Raw genomic sequence first — 18731 nt, 5'->3', positions numbered from 1 at the left:
TCTATGACCAAGCAATACATTAGAATACACTGGAGGTGAATGCAATTGGTTTGGTGGTTCACGCAATGTTGAAGAAAAAAAATGCTTACGGTTACCGTGGCTAGTTAAAGTGAACAGATTTAACTCGACCTTGTATAGCCCCTGTAAGATGTAAGGAGGTCTGTGAATTATCAATAATGACATCTTTCCATCTCTATAAAGTAAAATTGCTGCTGATATTTTTTTCACCTTAAAGGAAATTCCATTATCTTAATTGTATAGGTAAGTGGATCTCCAACACTGACATATCCTATGGTAAATAGAAACAAAAATGCCTCTGTGTCAAGGTAAAAATAAAGGGAGGTAAAAGAAGCTAAATATATCTTTTTTGTAATTCGGTGCACCAGCCCTGTCCACTATGTGCCAGTTGTAAACTGCAATCCAGGGCTGGGTGTTTCTAGCCTCTGTTTTTACTGTTTGACATCTTGGTCGTAAACCTTGATGTGACCTCAGCTGCATCAACCAAAGTGGCCCTGTTAAGTCCTGACTCAGCACCTACACCTTTTTATAACTCCCAAATCTGACTGGTAATTAAGCCAGTAACACAGTGATCGACTGTCCTGTAAAAGTGTGTCAAACCAGGACTGATTATCAATTGCACTGAACTGTGTGTACCGTCTGCCATCTCTCACCAGGATGACAGACAGACTTTTTGAAGCACTCATTAACTTATAAAGGAGTAATGATTGCCAGTGGAAGGTCGTCTTTAAGTAAAGCTGAAAGAGGGCAGTCAATGTTGAATGTGCCAGTTTTTATTGCGAGGTTGGAAGTCAAAACATGAGTTCTGTCAGGCTTATGTCTGCAGACTAGCGGTGCAGGCTCACACCAACACACACTTTTTCATTCCTCTTCTCTTTCACAGGCTCTCAGTCACTTTCTTTTTGCCACAATTTAATCAAACAATTTTAATCAGAGCAGAGAAATTTACCAAATCTTATCCAACGTTTTTTTTTTTAGCTATTGGTCATGTTGATGGAAGTGAGTCACATTACGTAGAGTATAATGACCATTTAGTGTTAGTGTGTGTATTACTGTTATTTCTGATATATCTTGGAACGTAGCTAGTTGCTATATATATTTTGTTATATGTTTAAAACACAATAAAATGTCAATTTAAATAAATCCAAATACCCTTTGAAGACTCCCACTGACTGGAGAAATTTTTGATGCACCACTGAGCCATCTCATACAAAATTGAGTATTTAAAAAAAAAAAAAAAACACGTATTATATCATTAGGATTTGTAAAGATTATTGCATAAAATTAGCAAATTGTTCGGATCGCGACTGCAAAAAAATAGCACAGTCAGCCTTGTACAATATGTGTGTAATTGAACAATGTAAACACGTTGTCCTTTGATCACTGAGTTCCCAGAATTCTCCCTGAGATCATGACATGTGTGTCCGTGATGGTAGCAACAGCCCTGCTGACATTTCTTTGTACCATCTTATCTTATTTTTAGTTAACTCATTCTGTGAGATACTTCGGCGAAGTTGCACTGATCACACTCTACAGTAACATATAGTGTATTGAGAGCATGTAAAACACCCCTTTTGGCCACACCGGCAGGCCTGGGCCATGTTTTCCTCCACTTAGGCTAGGACAAGCTAAATGTTTATAGTGGACTAATGAGTTCCTGTCATGAGGCCGCACACGGCCTCAGGAGACCGCTGGCCGACCGTGACAGGGGTGCACGAGAAGAGCAAGTGAAGCAGAGGGGAAAAGAGGTGGAATGTTTTGCTGTCCTCACAGAAGGGCTCTGAGCTCCAGCTCTGCTGAAGTTTCGCGTTTGTAGCTTTGTCCAGGTTTCATTTGGTCTTTGGGGGGAATTGTAATTGGCTTTAATACCCTGATGATTAAATTTACCCTGAAGGAGATATTTTTGCTTTCTTTTGACTTCACCTGCTATTTTGATTAAACCAAATAGGGCTTAACCAAGAAAAGCAATGGCTGTGTTTTCCCATTCCAAGAATCAAGTAGAAAGAAGTAGACTAGTTTTTTTTCTGTCCACATCTCAGGTTAGTGGAGGTTTGCATTTTTTTTGTCTGTGTGTTTTGTCTTCGTTACAGGTAGCAGCAGTGTACAGGGACCCCAGTGTAGGAAACCTCATCAACATTATGATTGTCAAGCTAGTCATCATCCACAATGAACAGGTGAGTATGGGGTCCTGAATACTGTGTGTGTACAGTTCTTCAATATGGCTGACGTCATTGCAGGTGTCTTTGGCTTGGCCTTTTCACTGTGGGGCCTGTTTGAAAGGACACTGCCTTTTTTGTCAGTCTCAAGTCTCATGAGAGCTCTCTATGGAAAACAAATGATACTATAGTGAGGCAGCTCAGCCACCTGCAAATGAGATGTGGCTGCAGAGGTGCACTGTAGGTTTTGTGCTTGGTACATGTAGCTAGTTCTTAAATTAATTTCGGGTATTTGCCCTCCTGGGTATTATTTGTGTATTTTTGGTCACTGTTAGAATTTACTCAACACCTTGGCTACAGACAGGCTGATTTGAACAAAGACCATAAGCTTGCTGCAGCTTTCCAAAAAGATCCAATTTAACAGAAATAATCTAAGACAGAAGTCTCCTTTAGCTGTTTTAAAGTACTGATAAACACAGTGGATCTATTTCAGTAACGTTTTCACAGAGCACCACTATAAAATACAGTGATAGTCCAGTTTTGTTGTCCAGTTAATCCCCGACAAAGTGGCCCACATACGAATAACAAGGGACTCTAACTATCAAGACTATCGTGTTGGTAAAGAATGTTTTAAAACAGGATTTCTAATTGGATCAAAAATGAGCCCCAAAAAAATGGCGTTTCCCAAATCTCTATAACAGAGTGAGTGAAAATGTTACTATGACTCATGGTGGACAAAAATAAGAGAATGAGACAGGCTGACACTTTTTTTGTGGTCATATTACAACTTTCACTTTAAATATTACTATATGTTTACCCCATTTCTTGGTCACAACCCTGTTTGTGTTTTACCCAAAACAGGAAGGGCCCACAGTGAGCTTCAATGCGGCCACCACTCTCCACAACTTCTGTGTCTGGCAGCAGAACCAAAACGTCCAGGATGACAGCCATCCATCTCACCATGACACCGCACTTCTCATTACCAGGTACACACTTGTCTCCCATCCGCTCTATAAAAACAAATCCCAGATGCTCAAACAAAGAGTCCTGCTCACAGAGGGGTAACAGCATTGTACGTTCTTTTCTTTTTCAGGGAAGACATCTGCCGTGCGAAAGATAAATGTGACACGCTAGGTAAATTCTTCGCCTTTTCTCTTTGCAAAAATATGTCCACTTCGAGTCCCTTTCAATTAACTTTCCACTCCGCTGACCAGAGCTCATAAACTGTGCAGTAATGAGTTTATGGCAAGCTGTCAGCTAATAATATTATAGTGACAGAACAGAGTGGTAGAAAGGGGAGGAGGGAAGGAGGCTGGTGCCACGCTAATCTCTCTTAGGGAACAGAAGTTTTGATGGTTTAATCACCTTTAACATTTCAAACATGTTTATGTGCATCTGTGCGTATGTGTGTGTGTGTGTGTGTGTGTGTGTGTGTGTGTGTGTGTGTGTGTGTGTGTGTGTGTGTGTGTGTGTGTGTGTGTGTGTGTGTGTGTGTGTGTGTGTGTGTGTGTGTGTGTGTGTGTGTGTGTGTGTGTGTATACGTGATCATGCAGGGCTTGCAGAGCTGGGGACCATGTGCGACCCGTACCGGAGCTGCTCCATCAGTGAGGAAAATGGAATTAGTGCCTCTTTCACCATCACTCATGAGCTGGGCCATGTGTAAGTTACAGCTGCCCCCAGCATACACACACACACACACACACACACACACACACACACACACACACACACACACACACACACACACACACACACACACACACACACACACACACACACACACACACACACACTGTACACACACACACACACACCGCCTTTCTCAGCCCTCACAGCCAGCCTTGACAACAAAAGCCCTCTTATCAAGAGACGTAGGGTGCAGCAGACGCAGGTGCAAAACATAATAAAGTCAAAATCTTGACTTTTAATAACATGCCAACTTATAATACCTTACTGTACAGCTCAAGAAGTTAGCCTCGTATGTGTCGGAGCTTTACCTTGACGACAACATACTCAGATGAAATTCAGTGTGGATGTGGTGGAAAAAACAACAACATAGAGTTGAATTATTTTGGCAAATCTCTGTTGTCTAAACACTGTAAAAGCATCCAAAGGTTTCTTGAAATTGGCACACGGAGCTTTATCAGACCGTGCAAGGCCAAATATTGTGTCAAGTATTTGGGTGCGTTCTGGTTTGTCAATTCTTTTTCTAATTACCAGACCCAAAGACAGATAAAACAACCTGAGATGTCACAGTGCCATCATGTGTGACTTGTCTTTTAGCGGGTAATGGCAGGGTTATCACAACACACCTGTCTGCCAGAGAGTGTTTTCACAACAAGCAAATACTGCCACATGTGTGAAATGAAAAAAAAAAAAAAGACCTGTGTGTATAATCTGTCTCCAAATGACCAAATCAAAACACATGACTTTATGTATGAAGCGCTGTTTATTCCAAACATCCATCTGAGGCACAATTATGGTAAATCAGTCATTAGCTCCTCATTCTTGTCAACCAGTGCAGGTGATTTTAATATGGTGCAATTTAAGGAGAAGCCTTAGATCTGTTTAACACCATCGTAGCAAATTTACTTTTGAAGAAATGTTTTGAGAAAGACGAGACATTTGTCTTTCCTTCTGTCCTTTCTTCCTGCCCGCCTCCTTTGCAGAGTATAATTGTGAAAGTGAATGAGAGTCTGGTCCGCCTGCTCATCTCTGTGTGGATAGTAAAAAAGGACCACTGTCAGTGTGAGCCTGTGAGCCACTGGTTGAGAATGAAAGATATTCTTCTCCCTCCTCTGTCACGCTCACACATTCTTCCAGTGGAGCGATCGGACGAGAGCAGCAGCAGATGGACGAGTCCACTTGCCCCCCTCTTCCCCTCGCATCTCATGTGGATCTGTTTATGCTAAAGTTCAAGCAGCTGGAGGCCGAGTTGGCGCTGCCTCTTGGCATGGCTGATCGCTGGGTTCAAGGGCGCGAGCTCTCCAGAGTGTTTCGCGCTCTGGGAAAGCCAGTGTCAGGTAGTGGGAGCTACTCTACAGCATTGCAGATTAAAGAAAGATTTAGGCTAATGGATAGGCCTTTCTCAGATGACTACGAAAACGTGTGATTACTAATAGCCATCGTGGGGATTTTCAGGTGAGGCGGCGTCACCTGATAGCTGTTCAAAGGTGACAAACAAATCAATTTATGAAGTTTCTCAGTCTTCAAATGTCTTAGATGACAAATAAATCTTCCTGACATTTTTCTGTATCATTTGAATAACTAGCTGCAAACAAGCTTTCTTCTTGAACGTCTTAAGAAATATGAAAGGCTACACCACAGATGTTTACTGGCATTATCATGATCACACAACCCCGGCAAGCTAACTGCATGAAATCACTGGGATTGTCAGTGATGGTTTCTCTTGTGGACCAGTGCATTTGGTGTAGCTAAGATGTGCAATGTAGCGATCCATTTTTCTCTCTGGCGTCACTATGCTCTGTCTCTGCTGTTCAAAGGCTTTTCATTAAAGATATATGTTTATGTCATGCAGGAAATCCTTCTACTAGAAAAGCAGTGTGGCATTAAGATAGTGATTTGCAGTTTTTTTTATGAAGAGCTTTCACTTAAAGTGAGTGTACTTTAAAATAATGACACTCTGGATGCTAATAATTCACTGGAATTGACTTCTTTATTGATCTGACCATAAATCTACCAGATTTATGACCTAATTATGCTAAAAGCTTTCATCCCAGGATTTCAAACAAGTATCCTCATTTGTTCCCTTCCGATATAGGTCAAGTAAATCATAACGACACTCATAAATCTCCAGATCACCCATCATGATAATAACAATGTCTACTTAGTTGTAGCATTGTCTCCATTTGTTAATGTTTCTGATATTTTTCCGTGATTGGAAACTTGCCTGTCACGTCTGCATCTTCCCAGTTCACTATAGCACCATCGTGAGCAACAGAAAATTGTTTGCAAATAGAATTTGAGTCGGATTTGATATTGTGACTATTAGCCAACAACTTGGTTTGTGTGTGCGCAGCTTATTACTGTGCCAGAGGCTTAATTATTTCCTGGGTGTTTGCCCTGAGGCCCTCAGCCCCTGTAGGGTAGGCCTCATGCCAGCCATGCTAGGGCTTGTTTGTTTGGCGGTATGGATTGACCCTCCGCTACAGCCCAGAGCCCAGCACTGGCCCACATCCTGTTGTAAACATCTCAGACATCATACAGCTGCACTCATGTGTGCATGCACTACATGTATTTGTGGGTTATACGCCAAACCGCAGCACAAAACCGGACATCCACATTGGACGACACTGCTCTGGACATGATCAAGTAAACGTGCTTCGTGAGACTGCCAACTACAGACGGCCCGGATGAATTCATTAATTTGCAGATGCACTGTGTCATGCACTTTATGCAGCTGTCCCTCTTTGAACACTCTGTTTGTTTTTGCTTAATGGCAAATGCTGAAACAGTTAGTTGAGTAACTGGACTCATAAACAATACAAGGAAATGTTACCTCGACAGAGAATAATGAAAATATTTATAGCAGCTCTAAATGTTTTATACTGGTAAAAAGAGATCTTATACACCGGAGCAACATACACGTGTATGCACTGATGTGTGTGGTGTTACTGCCCCTTACTTTTTCCTCTGCATTAAGCCCTTTGAGAATGTGAGTTGGTGAGTTCTGACCTGTAAGGGGTGACCAGAAGGGGGTTCTCACTCACAATGTTGGCCATTATGGTGGAGAGATGCCGATATATGGAGTGACGTTTTACAAAAAAAATGTTGCACCACCTACTGGCCAGTGTGAGTTTTATTGAAGCCTTTTGTTGATTTTACTGTGTACAATTTTAGAAGATGGCACAAATAGGGATGTATAAAAGAAACAGACATGTGGCGGGAAAGGTGTGCAAAGTGTGCAGCAGGGCTCTCAGACGTGTCTTTGGCTGCATCTGTGTGTGGCGGCCTGTGGGGATGCATGTGGGGGCGATCCCCTGTTAAAAATGGCTGAATGTAAATCTTGTGACATTTATCCTTCTTACTGCAACATAGCCGTTAAGTGGCTGATAATCACTTTGTGGGTGTTCTTTGTATCCTTCTCGCCGTCTCTAACCCCCCCTCCCTCTTTTCATCTCACTCTGCACCAGGTTCAACATGCCTCATGATGACAACCCCAAGTGCCGGGAGGCCGGCATGAAGCACCAGTACCATGTCATGGCTCCAATCCTAAACTATGATACCAATCCCTGGTCGTGGTCCAAGTGCAGCCGCAAGTACATCACAGAGTTTCTAGAGTACGTCCATCCAGCTCACTTCAAAACTTGATTTAGAAATATAACCGATTGGGATATTTTCTCACAGCAGAGACAGCAGTGGTTTTCCAACTGGATGTTATCACACGCACAATTTAAGTGGACAGTAAGAATTTTGAGTTAAACATTAACTTTTACTTGTTGTGACATGCAGAGCGAAACAAATGGCTTCCACGTCCCCCACAGAGCTCCGTAGGCAGGTCAACATAATGTAAACTGTGTGGAGTTGTTATTGCCTGGTGTTGAAAGAGTATTTCCTGTTTGAATCTGGGGGTCTTCCTCGGCTGACCTCAGCGATGGATCTTCTGCAGTCCTTCAGTTGTGTCGCCGCTCAGACGGAGCCCTGCTCTGAACAGGCTGGGCAAACAGTAATCTAGTCACCGGCCTCCTTTCCACACCCGAACCTGAAACACGGGGCAACGGCTCATTCAGCAACTCATAACCCGCGCCATGGTCGCTGATCGTGGTGAAGGACTTCCCTTTAAAATAGGAAATGTCAGTTATAATTAGATCTTCCCTGGACATGACCCTTTAATCTTTGCCTCCTTTGCTCTGTTAATTGTGGAGGCCTTCACAAAGGACGGCCTTGTTGACCAGATGCATCTCGAGAGCCGAGTGTTAGGCGACGCCTCATATGGAGTTTTATGGTTGTGCTTTGCATAGTTTCCAGCCGGCAGTGACCTCAACATCGAGTGGTTGGAACATGCAGCCAGGGATTTGGATGGGTCCTTGTCAGCTGTGTGGGGCTTCTCTTTGTGGCCTATTGATACACAGAAACAAAGAAGACGATGAAGTAAATGTCAAATGCATTTGCGACAAACTCTAGGAATTGTTAGCCACATGGGATGTACGGTGCAACAAAGAGTGCAGGTATAGAGAGATTAAAGCAGCACTTGGTTCAGTGTGGGAGCTGCAGCGGTGGGAAAGACCCTTGCGAGTGCAGTCCAAGTGCTTTTGAAGTCTATGTCCAGCCAACAATGAGCAGCATTGATTCATACTAGCACTTCTACAGTACCACTCCTGCTCAGTGGACTGACCTGGTCAAGTACGTCAGTGTTTTGACTGCCCATTCTCCCTGTAGAGCAAATTCAATCCGCACCACTCTCCTACCAGTTTAAAAAACGAAAGGCCGCGCCACCTCTCAAACATCCCTTTTAAAAAAAAAAAGGCAAAGGATTCTCCTTCTGCTCCCCCTTATCTTGCTGTTGCTGTAATAATGTGTACTGAACTCCCACACCTTAAAGCTGATGAAAAGTGTCCTGCTGTAGTGCAGTGTTATTATGTGTCAACTGCTACATAAAGAAACTATTCATTCCTTCCCTGGCACCACGCCGTTTGATGTAAACCACAAAATCCAGATATAAAAGTAAAATGCAAGTCTTTGACTGTTGCCACCACCTAGTTGTTGCTGGGTGTTGACGCCACATCGTTTTTAGCAGTGGGCGTGCCCTATCATTTTCCATTACACTTCCAAAAACTGCCGAAGCAGCAACCACTCTGAAAAACTAGAAATGTGAAATCATTTCAGATATCTTTTTTTCTTAATAAAATCAAGATGGATCCTTATGCACCGCATGTTTCTCCAAGCTTAACTAAACATCTGCCATTATCTCGTTTCATATCTCCATGTAGAATAATTGGTGCATGCTGTCAGAGACAAAACTCTGACATGACAGGATTGCTGTAGTTGACATGGTGCTGTTTGATCAGACACTGTACAGTGATGCGCTGTGTAATTCAGCCTTCTGCAGAAACCATCAATCCGTCATATAAGTAGACTTCTTGCACTGTCTGTGTTATGTACATGGAAACTATTATTGTTTAGTCTCATATGACAAGCACACAACAGTCAACTGTAGATCGTAAATAAGCTCACTTTCAAGTCTCCCAATGGCTGCCAGGTGTGGAGTTTCTGGTGCCAGATAAATCTCTAATCTACACAGCTGATATTATTTTCCCCCAAAAAGAAAAAAAAAAAGATGATGTTTTCATTTAAAAAATGACCACACTGACCCCATCTCCCTCTGTCTATCTGTCCTGGTCTTAATAATCCTTCCATTAGGTTCCAGGACACTGATTAGACAGATGACCAACTGCTGAAAGACACTGTAATACAGGACTGTCTGTATGATTCCTTGACAGGCTGCTCCAGAGTTTTCACTCAGAGTGTCTATTCTTCTTGTGCTTTCATTCCCCTGCCACCAGGCACAATTTGCCACAGTTTCTTACATTACGGCTGGAAATGAAAGGGTAAAGAAACAAAGTGATGGTAACTCAGGATAATCCCGGATAATTATTGGGCTGTCACATCAGCTGGTGCTTTGTCGAGCAGGTGTTTTAGCAGCTCAATCCGGGATGAAATTTGTCAGAGCGGTGCAAACATGTTGTGTAATTACATATCTATACATGTCTCATCCGAAAGTTTCCTTTTCCCAAAGCAAACAAAAGAAAAGAAAGAAGAGATCCTTTGTGGCTCGGCCCGCTCTGCTAACATGTTTGACTAGTGTCTTTTCACAACCGCAAGGGCTGATGATTTTATATGCAGGCTGCTGTTGCGTATATACTCAGTCCAGCTGTGCTTTTGTTGTCTGTGTTATTGCGTCGTGGCTCAGGGTGTGGCTGATACACAGCACAATCTGTCATTATGCTGCAGTGCTGGTGCTGGCACTGATTTATGTAACTTAATCAAGGTGCTTTATGACTTTACATTCTCTTGTTTGCCTTCAGCATAGATTAATACACTTGGGATGAAAATGTGGTCAGCATGCAGATCCTTTTGAGTCTGTATCAAAAAGCTGCTTCTTTCAGTCTGTGGTGCCTAACTCAGCTTTCATAGTGACAGCAATTACAAACAGGCTTTTTGAGGGAGGTGGTATCAGTGTGTGTTAGGTTACTTCACAGACCACCCACAGGGGAAAACCCATTTGAGGATGATCGCAGACAATGACAGAGATGTTTGCTTTGCTGTTAGGAAAGCAATGAAACATGTTGATACTTTTTGGGGTCAGAAGATACTGGATTAACCTGGTTTAAAAAATAAAAAAGTATACCATGAACGTCTATTTTTTTAATGAATGTGTGTGCACGTATGGTTTTATACTTTCCTTTTAATTTACTGTACATACACTCTCACTTTTGTGTTAGCACTGGCTATGGGGAGTGCCTCCTAGATGAGCCTGTAAGCAGAACATATGAGCTGCCCACCCTCCTCCCTGGTCAGCTCTACAATGCCAACAGACAGTGTGAACTGATGTTTGGTCCTGGTTCCCAAATTTGCCCTTACATGGTAAGTTGGCTTGCTATCAAAGCAAGAAAAAACATACTTAAAAGTGAAGAAGACTTCAGGTGGAGAGCTTAGATGTTTTTTTTCCTCTCAGATGTACAGGAAAACCTTTTTGAATGAACCATCAGACATTTGAGCAGAGGAGCTGTCCCTAAAGGCCAACAGAGATGAAGCAGTAGTCAGTGTGTGACCTTTATTGTAATATACAGCGGAGTGCATTTCCATCTGTAAATTCCCATGTGGAATGTATAACAGGCATTTGAACAAAATGCAAAGGGGGGATTAGCTCAGCATATTGTTGAATGCACAGTCACTGATCAAAACCTGATGCTGAGCTTTTTAAAATGCATTGTGTACATGTCTGGAAAGCACTGAAGCACAAAAAAGAGTGTCAGTTCCCAGCTACTCAGACTAAAATATGGTTTGAAGAAATCAATTGACATATTGGAACTGCAAACGCTCTCTTCCTCCCATGAGAAGTAAAGCAATATGAGAGGAAGTAGCTGTTAAATTCTGCTGTTACTCAGAGTTCTTCAATAAAATGAATTATTTCTAGTCACAGGTGTCTTGTTCTTGTACTGGAAGCTTGGAGAATGCTGTCATCACAAGCTATTTTCCTATTCAGCCCGAAATTATTTATTGCTAGTTCTCACTTCTTTTTTTTTCTTCCCTCCACAGAAACAGTGCAAGAGGCTGTGGTGTACAAGTGCCGAGGGGGACCATAAAGGCTGTCGCACGCAGCACATGCCACTGGCTGATGGGACTGACTGTGGACATGGAATGGTAAGTCAGGAAATGGCTTTCAGTAAAAAGCATACTTTTCTTATTCTCTCGTAGATGTTTAGGTCAGTACAGACATTTATTGGGCACCAGGTGATATCCAGGGCCTCCCATGTGGGGGGAGGGGGGTGAAGGTGTTGGTGTTTTGATACAGCTGCAGTCATGTCTTCTGAACATGTGCTGTGGGTGAATCAGCCAGTCACTGTGCAGTGAACAATGTACAACATTGCTCAACTGTAAACTGCATATGAAAATGTTTAGTCATGTCTTACACAGAGGGAGGGAAACATCTGTATCTCACAGGACATGGACACACTGAATTACCATGACACAGTAAAGCCCGTTTATTCTGTATTTGAAGCAGGAAAAGAAAAACACGTACAGTCATCTGTTACTACCGTGAAAACTCAATTGAGTTAAACCCAAAAAGGGTTTAGATTTAAATATTTGTTTTCGGATCACCATATTGCAACACCGAATGTATTTCCTCTCTCTCTCTAATCAGCGTTGTTGATAAAGTTAGCCTCGTTGCATCTTACACAAAATACATTATACCGAAGAACAGCCAAACCTCCCGTGCAGCGCTGCTTTGAATCCTGATGCCTTCTAGTTCACTTCCTCTACTAAGAAAAAAAAAGAATAATTTATCATGCATTACTCCGCTGCCTGCATTCTGGTTGCAGAAACACATGTAAATGTGGTCAGGTGATGGCCCAAGTTAGAAACTTTGAAGCATTACCCTCAGTGTTGTTACGGGGCCCCAACCCCCATTAGCCTTCATGTTCTCCTCGCTCTGGGATGCTATGCTAATTAGGGCTGAGACGGCGGGTCAGTCACTGAGGATACATGGACAGGAGGGTGAGGGCCATGCGGGGGGGCGGAGAGAGAGAGAGAGAGAAAAAGGAAAGAAAAGACAGACAGAGGGGGAGAAAAAGAGGGAGAGTCCTGAGAGGGAAAGGTGAAGACGTGGGCCCTTTGAAAGAGGAAGCCGCCCGCCGTTCACAGTTGAGTCACCTTGTTGTGAACCCATGACCCTAAACCCTCTTTAAAAGGCGGGTGAGTGGGTCAGTGGTCAGGCCGTAACAGAGCCCAGGCTGAGGCCAGCCAGCGCTCTCACAAAAGATCTCACATCAGTGATTCTGCAGAGCAGGAGGCGGGAGGAGAGGAGGGAGGAGGAGAGCGAGGAGGAGGTACAGGGGGACGAGGATCTGGTAGGCTGGTGTTTAGCATTCGGAACATGCATGAGAGGAAGAAAGAGAGGGAGCGAGAGAAGGAGGGTCCTCTTCTCTCCTTAACCTCCTGCCCTCCAGGAGTCTTGCAGTGTGGGCCCATGTAAGTCTCATATCCCTTATATCCTTTCATCTGGCTCCATCTCCCTCCTCACCATGTTAGGTCCGGGATCAGCCCAGTCTAGCGAGGAGAGGTTAACAGGGGATAGCTAACATCTTAATCCAACTACAACAACCGGACTAAACAGTAATGGTCCTGGGATTGGAGTTCCCATACTGCTCTCAGCCTGCATGTGGGAGAAACACACAGAGTTTAATCGCACCAAGTGGTTTGTTTTATTAAATTACAATCCGTTAACCCCACTTGAGCTGATTTGTTGAGATTACCACAGAGGTCTGTTTTTTATTGGACATGGTAAACATTGATTTGGTCAATTTGGCAGCTCCAAAGAGGCTCAGACATCTTGAATGAAGGCAGGATGAAGTTACTTGTAAAGTCAATTCTTTTTGACATGAGAGTTATGTCTTTTAAGGATATGTTTGGAGCTAAAATATATGTACTGTCATTGTTACTTTTTAACCAATTTTTATAGACAGATCCTATTCCACATTTCTTTAGTCACTCTATTGGCCTAAGAAAACAAAACTGCTAATTAAGTGTGCTAGTAGCTTTGTGAGGCTGTATATTGGTATAGTAGTACAAATTTGAGCTAAATGCTCAAGTAAACATGCTCACAACGAAGGTGCTAACATACAGATATTTTGCAGGTGTCATGTTTACCATGTTCATCTTTCTCAGCTGGTCGCACCAGCATATGATTTGCATAACTAGTTTTCATAGAAGTAAAGTTGGACAGTGAATACCCCTCGTAACAACCACAGGTACTGCGTTTGTCATTGTGATTGAAAATATTTGTTCTTGGCTGAATTGGTCCATTCCTGCGTCCACTTTCATCATGAGCGCCGCCTGTCATACCTATTGTTGGCTCTCCCTCCCTGTCAGCCTCCTCCTGGTGTTTTTTTTTTTTTTTTTTTTTAAATAATCAGCTACAGACCACTTTATGTTTTTAACACAGTCAGAGCTAAATAGATTGTTTCGTAACGTTTTGTGTCCTCCACTTTGGAGAACTTCAATCTGACGCAGCGCCGGCGCTACGTACACGTCCATCCCATGCTGTGTGTTAGGTCGTTATGCAACTATGGGAAATTTCATCTCCCTTACTCTCAAAAAATGGTTGCATATGCAGCTGTTTTGATGCAGTCTGAAACCCTGCGGCACATCAAATAGTTGTTGCGACACTGGACAGAAGTGGTGGACCGACCAACAGACCGACATTTCCATCCCTACAGCTACAAAACTAGTGTGGCTACAAATCATATGTGATCTTTTAGTGGTGGTTGTTTTTTGTACGAACAAATGAGAACAGTTTTCTTTCAATTGTCCATGTGTGCGTCAGGAGTGGGCACCACCTTTGTTTGTGGTGCAGAGGCCCCAGTCTCATCTTCATGCAGGGTGCTGTTTGAAGTAGCGTGAGTTGAAAGAGAAGGGGACCCTGCACCGACACTCACCTGCCCGTACAAGTACTCTTTTATGTGGTATTCTGCTGTGCTGCGTTTGTGTGTCTGTGAGTGTGCTCGTGTTCATTCTTATGCCTTAGAGTCGGATAATCTGCTCGCCCAGATGACTCTTCATGATTCTTTTGTGTCAGTATCTCGTTGTTTGTTCTTTATATCTCTTGGTGCTTCTTTTGCATATGTCCACCATGTCGTTCTCTCTTTTTGTAGAGATTCTTAATGTAATGCATATATCACACCTTCTCGCTTCATCTCCTGACCCCTTTCTCTGTCTCTTTTTTCTTTTTCTTTTTTTTTTTACAAAGGAGTCATGAGGTCCAAGTCTGGGGCTTTGCAGGATTTTGGGTCGGGCTCCTGGCTCTTAGGTGTCAGATCTGGGGGATTACAACTATGGCCTCTATGGGGGAAAACTAGCAGCAGGTATTGTCTTAGCGTCCACAGCTCCCATCCCAGAGATCTATTTTGTAGCTTGTATTAGACCAAACCAAGTGATTACACATCACCTCATAAAATGTTTCTGAATGGCTGTCACCTCTTGAGCCTGCGTTGTCTGGGGAGAGTTTTTTTGTTTAGTTGGGTTATGAAACAAAAGTAGTGACCGCATTGGGTAATTGAGGTCAGTGCCCAAATAGTGGGAGAGAGGCACGTCCCCGAAATGAGGAGGGGAAAAAAAGTTTGTTTGTATACTGCTCAGTTAAAATAGGGCAATGGGCACTGCAGGGTCCAAGGGTAGTTTTCTCTCTCTCTTCCCTTTTTCTCTGACTCTCTGCTGCTCTTCCACTCCTGCCTGTTTCTCTCCCTCCCACCCCTCGCTCCCCATCTATTGCTTTCACAGGGCGCCGGGGTGAGTAATGCGGTCACATGACCTCTTGGCGGCGCGTCTGTCATCTGGCTCAGTGGGCCGTGCACTAATGAGGGCATCCCATCACTTGTTGTCTATATATACCGCCACCACCCTCCCTCCCGTCCATTCTCTCCTCTTCTGCTCTTTCTCCTTTACTCCTCCCCTTTTCAGCCCCTCTCGCTCTTCAAAAGGATTCCGCCTGTACATCTGTGTGCATCTGTTTATGCGTGTCTTCTGATTATGTGTGTAAGTGCGTGCATGTACTGCAGAATCACCCATCTTTAAGTCCGAGCGTACATGCACACACGCAGATGTTTGAGCGAGCGAGCATGTTTGTATGTGTGGATTAGTGGTCAGCCAGCATGGTCAGTAAAAGCCTGTCAAGCCAAAGCCAGGGACCTCTTGGCGTTGTACCCATGTCCCCACCCTTTGAAGGTCCCCGCGCTGCTTCTCACCACGTCGTCGCTCAGTGGGTGGCAAAGAGAGAAAGTGGCGAGTGAGCTTGAATAAGCTGCCATGTTTTGTTGTCAACGTTTTTATTGTCCTCAGTTTTGTTCATTTTATTGTCAACTTGAGCACGGTCCTGACTGAAAGCTCCTTTGAAGGACATTTTGTTGGGAATTTAATGCCAAATGCCAAATATTCAAGTGTTTTTTCTTTCATTGACTACAATGACTGCTAGCTGGGCTTTTCTTTAACTGTGTAAAATTCAGAAAGCTCACAGATACTCTTAATAGGGGCTTAATTGAGCAGTTAGTGTAAGTAAATAAACGGAAAGCTGTATTTGATTTCCAGAACATTCCTCGGAAAAGAATGACGACCTGCTCTGGTTTCAGCCAATTAGAGTGAGATAGTGAGGTCTTGAAAAGTGAAGCCAGGGCAGAATGGACTCTGTTGGCGGAGGCGGTGAGTGTTGGCTGGAGCTCCATTGGCAGCCTGACAGCACTTGTCGTACGATGCAGGGACGGGGTGTGTGTTTGTGTGTATTTTTCGTGTATGGTTGTGTGTGCGCGTGTGCCTGTATGCCTGTATGGGAGCTTGGGATTGTGAGGCTGGTATCAGTGTCACTCTCAGTTAATCTCTGGATATTTGCAGGATGTTGCCACTTTGATTTGCCATCATCACAGACATGTCTGTGGATTTGGGCTAACAACAGAATTGTTGTTTTAGCATTCACGTAGTTTGCTGATGGAATTACTGTGTCCGGCAGCCAGTGAGTGGAGCTTTCATTGCTGGCTGGGTTGAAGCAGAGATATGTATTTGCATGATTACAGCAGTGTGGTGACATCCATGCCTAATACTCAATGTGAAAGTTGATATGTTCACTGGAAATTGGAAATAATTACAAAATTACACTCCAAGAAAACTAAAAACACAACATCTGACATGTACATATAAAATTGTGTCAGTGTCGATTTATACATCTACAGAGAGCCGACAGGAACCAACATTTGGAGTCATATTTCTGCCACTTAATTTATGAACCCAAGCCCTATATTCCTACCCTTACAGAAAAAAACACTTGCATTTCACATTCACATACTGACTACATACTGTGCACTTGTGATTGTGCACGTGTGAAACATGTATTTTGCCCATTGGAAACATGGGATTTTGGAACATTTTCACGGTGTATTGTGTGAAGCCCACGTAGATTCCCATGTAAAGACTTTTCCACATATTTTCCCATGTTGTCACATGTTGCAACATGCAGTCAACATGTGTCATACATGTGATCACATGTGTCCCATGTGGAAAACATGAGGAAACTTGTGTTTTTTACATAAGGGTAATCTCCACCAACTTTTGAGAAAGTCTGTCATTTTTATAAGTTTACCTGATCTATTTTTGAGATCACACCAGAAAACAACCACGGAAAGAAGAACCTTGTTAACAGCAAATGCTCGCAAATAAATGACCTAAACACAATGTAGCATAGAGCACTTGTATATTTATTCTATTTTCCCTTGTGCACTGTTTCAAACCCTCTGTAACAATGGGCCTTGCATCTATGAAGTTGGTTTAGGGTCTTTATAATGCAAGCATAAAGTACATTTTCTTGCACTTGTAATCAAATGCTAAATTTGCAAGTAAAACCATAAATGGAATTACAAAAAGAAAAATAAATTCTCTTACACGACTGCTGGCCTTTGCAGCGGCTCCTGTCAGCCAAGTCTGCATCATCATGGCATTCATTCTTTATAGTCTATCGTCATCTAAAGCAGCTGTAAGAGCTCTGATGAGCTTAAGTGAATGGTGTATAAGATGTGAAGGGCTGAATCAGAGAATGTCAGAAATCATCACTGTACTTAATCATAGAAGAAGAACAAGAACTGATTCCATATTAATTCAAATGTATTTTATATTATATGAAATTGTCTGGATTGCAAAAAAAAAAACCCATGTCTTACACTTTTGTTGTTTTATACAGCCTCTTTATTGTGTCACAAAAGGTTTTGATTGCACATCAGGCCTCTTTGGTTGTGTGTCTAAAACTTTTTCTTGCAAGTTGAGTTGGACATGAAGTATGTGTGTCTCAGATTGTGCAGAGATGTTCATAAGTGGGGAAAATCAACGGTAAAAGTGTCTCTGAAGTGCACGTGAATGGAACAGCTGATAGGGCCAAACTACTCATTCACTCTAATGACAACCTTGGAAAAGTGTGGGGGAAGGAGAGATCACAGAGAGGTGGAAAAATAGGAAACCGAGTAAAAACTTAAAGGAGGGCTTGGCTGGGTTCATGGTTTCATCAGGTTGTTTCTCCTGTTTCTCTTCACTTTCTTCTGCGTCTTGTCATGTCTCCTCCTCCTGTCTTCACACCCTTTTAACACAAGGGAGAGGAAATATGGAACTAACAGGGAACAAATGTATGCCATGGCAGAAAAATGAGTGTAAATCCACTATAATAATAACTGTCATTTGACTTATTTCCACATCTCCTTTCCACCCAAAGAGACCTGTGGCTTCGTGAGCTCCACATCTCCTCTCACCTCCAGGTTAAATTACAACATATGTTAAAGTGAATGATGCCTTCTTGAAAATCAACAGCGGTGGTCCATATTGTCCCATTTTGACAGGGGGTTTCAGATGTTTTTAGTTTTTTTCAGATTGCAGTATGTTTTAATCGTGCATTGTTGAGAGGACAGGGGCGGTTGCTGCAAAGCATCAGCGGCAAATACACAACCCCCCAACAGGCCGGGGCCAGACTGAGGTCCTAACCCAGAGCCATGAGAAAGACACCGCAACATGAAAGGTGATGCCTTTTGGAAATGGCTGTGTTAAAATGAAAGAGTGGCGTGCTTTTTAAATCAGTCCTCTGCCTTCTCATTCGTGCAGTGATGTATGGCTTGGGTTCAGAAATGAGGTGCTTTCTGCAACAGTTTCCTGGCAATTACAAGGTGCTAACTTCCAAACCAGCCAGCTGAGGAGCTCAGAGCAGATGCTGCCGTCCTTACTATTCCCACTGACGGGGTTAGCCTGCTGGTGACTACTCTCTGTGGCTGTATGGGTCCGTTTGTTTGAAAAGAG

At 43.0% G+C, this 18731-nt stretch overlaps 1 protein-coding gene across 1 annotated transcript in view; it reads left to right on the top strand.

Annotated features, from left to right (window-relative positions):
* Window positions 1–18731, top strand: part of LOC138619062 (A disintegrin and metalloproteinase with thrombospondin motifs 20) — an 82656-nt gene that overhangs the window by 15326 nt on the left and 48599 nt on the right. Inside the window, exons 5-11 of the mRNA XM_069695273.1 lie at window positions 2109–2192; window positions 3036–3160; window positions 3268–3308; window positions 3728–3833; window positions 7328–7474; window positions 10637–10778; window positions 11454–11558. Coding sequence (XP_069551374.1) covers window positions 2109–2192; window positions 3036–3160; window positions 3268–3308; window positions 3728–3833; window positions 7328–7474; window positions 10637–10778; window positions 11454–11558 — 750 coding nt within the window. The remainder of the gene's footprint in view (window positions 1–2108; window positions 2193–3035; window positions 3161–3267; window positions 3309–3727; window positions 3834–7327; window positions 7475–10636; window positions 10779–11453; window positions 11559–18731) is intronic.

The sequence above is a fragment of the Brachyistius frenatus genome, unplaced genomic scaffold (genome assembly GCF_029030835.1).
Source record: "Brachyistius frenatus isolate BFR_SWC_R1_liver_20210118 unplaced genomic scaffold, ASM2903083v1 Contig_19, whole genome shotgun sequence".
NCBI lineage: Eukaryota > Metazoa > Chordata > Actinopteri > Embiotocidae > Brachyistius > Brachyistius frenatus.
The sequence above is the reverse complement of the archived record's forward strand: the minus strand, read 5'-3'. Positions and strand labels throughout refer to the sequence as shown.